At 52.6% G+C, this 2,080-nt stretch overlaps 1 protein-coding gene across 1 annotated transcript; it reads right to left on the bottom strand.

Annotated features, from left to right (window-relative positions):
* Nucleotides 1-1,286: 1,286 nt before the first annotated feature.
* On the bottom strand, nt 1,287-1,690 carry CSUI_004688 (uncharacterized protein). The gene has a single exon (XM_068064873.1). The coding sequence runs from the start codon at nt 1,665-1,667 to the stop codon at nt 1,431-1,433; it is 237 nt and encodes a 78-aa protein (XP_067923152.1). The 5' UTR covers nt 1,668-1,690; the 3' UTR covers nt 1,287-1,430.
* Nucleotides 1,691-2,080: the final 390 nt, after the last annotated feature.

Genomic DNA, 2,080 nt, shown 5'->3' with positions numbered 1-2,080 from the left:
ATCGTACAACCCAGTTGCCTTGGGCTCCCGATGTGCGCACCAATATGTCATAACCACAACGATAAACGATTAACGTAGAATAATAAAGTCTGTCTGCTTTCAGTTTTGCGTTTCACGCTCCACTCACGCACACATTGGAGATAGGTGCACGGCAGAGTCGGTCCGGCTCTGGAAGTTAGGTGCGAGGCGGCCGGATCGTCGCATCCGTCACGTGCCGTGTCGAGTGTTCGTCAGAGGTCTCTGACAACTATAGTGCGATAACTACTTCTACCAAGCTACAAGGCTGGAGTCGTTAAGTCATCGGCCCCTTGAAAAATACTAGGTGCTACTAAGTGAATATTCTAATGTCTGGGCAACCGCCCTGACAAGGGTGGTGACGTACACCGTAGCGCTCCCTTGCTTCTTGAGGACAACTCCTCTTGCTGTATTCCACAAGCATGCCTGCCAATCTCTGATCCAGGGTAACCCCAAAATGACATCGTAACAGATGTCCGCAACAAAAAAGCGCTTTTTCTCAGTGAGCCTCTCATGAGTCATACCACTCATACAAATCTCCACTTCGGTGCAGCTAACATCTTCGTCCCTTTCACTGTTTGCGAACTTCAGCGCAGGTCGCCCTGCTGCACTGCGCACCGGCTGCACGCAGCGTTCCGGAGTACTTTGGTCTAGGATATTGACACGCGAAACGCTGTCGACCAACGCATTCACCCGAACAGCATCGGTAGTGACTGGGATTACTACTGCCAGCACTAGAGCTGGCATCTTGTCCGTCAACCGGCCCTTCAGCCTTGATGGGGAGTCAGACTGCCTCCATGCATGATCCCCTCTCATTGGTGGTGGTCGTTTCCTTGCTTCTCTAGCCACTGCGGTTCTGCTGCCGTTGCCGCAGTCGGACCACGACCCGCACGACCGGCAAGACGAAGCGCTTGACAGTTGGTGTAGGTGTGTCCGATCTCCTGGCAATAGTAACACCTCAAAGCCGTTTCTCGCCCGACTGCCGTTGGACCTGATGCTTTCTCGAGAAATCCTGAATGCCGGGTCGCGGCTTGAAAGACCGACGCGCCCGTGCTTGTCTCCGACGTTCTGTGGCGATCGCGAAAGATTCGCTGAGGCCCATGGGCTCCGCAAAGTCATTCAACACTGTAGCTTCTCGTGGACGGGGCAAAACCGGTGTTGTGCTTTCACTCCGCTGGTGGTGTCCTCCCAACCGTTCCAGCATCTTGAATGCTTCTTGAAGTGGCGCGTCCTCAACTGCGATAAGAGCATCTCTCGTTTGCCTGTCCCGGCCACTGGAAAACAAAGATCGTCTTGTGTCGTCATCAATACTTTTTGCCCTTAGCGCTTGCTTTTTTAATGCATTGGTGTACTCACGAGGTTGGCCCCGAGTCATCTTCAAATGCGTTAACTCCCTTAATACATCCCAGCGCGATCTATAGGAGATGAACCTCTGACGTAGCACAGAAAAAAAAGCGTCCAACCGTGCGGGTCGCTCGCTCTGAAGGCTGGACTTTACAATACGCAGGTAAAACAACTTGGCCCCACCTCCTAGAAAAAAAGAGACGCTTCTCGGACACGCTGCTCGTCCGATTCGATGCCCCACTCGTTAACGTACTCCTCACAGTCAGTGCCGAAAGGCTGGAAAGTCGCAACATCCAAACTGCCGACATATTTCTTGGATCTCAGGTTATTTATCCGCTCTCTGAAGTGTGGACTCCCCCCCCCCACCAAAAGTCCTGACGAGGATCCTGGACTGTTGCCAGGTCAATGGATGACAGTTTTATCTGTTGCCCCGACGTTGCGACGAGATTCACAGAGGACCTAGCTGTAATGACTCACGAATAATGAAACACAAAAAGACAAAGAATTCCTATTTGCTTCCCAACCATGCGGTGCTACCACGTATAACGGCCATGACATAAACTCTAGAAGTTTATCTCTGTTCGTTTGGCACCGACAAGTCACGCGCCCGACAACACTACACGCACCGGCTTTCTGGCTGGCGGCCCAAGCACAGCACCACACAGGACGGAAACGCATAGCACTACACCACTCACTACACCACCGCCTCGTAGCACGGCAC

The sequence above is a fragment of the Cystoisospora suis genome (genome assembly GCF_002600585.1).
Source record: "Cystoisospora suis strain Wien I chromosome Unknown contig_2222, whole genome shotgun sequence".
Lineage (NCBI taxonomy): Eukaryota > Apicomplexa > Conoidasida > Eucoccidiorida > Sarcocystidae > Cystoisospora > Cystoisospora suis.
This window is presented reverse-complemented; position numbering and strand designations above follow the sequence as displayed.

Coding starts and splice junctions, on each gene's coding strand:
- CSUI_004688 (XM_068064873.1), bottom strand. CDS start 1,667: ATGTCGGCAGTTTGGATGTTGCGACTTTCCAGCCTTTCGGCACTGACT.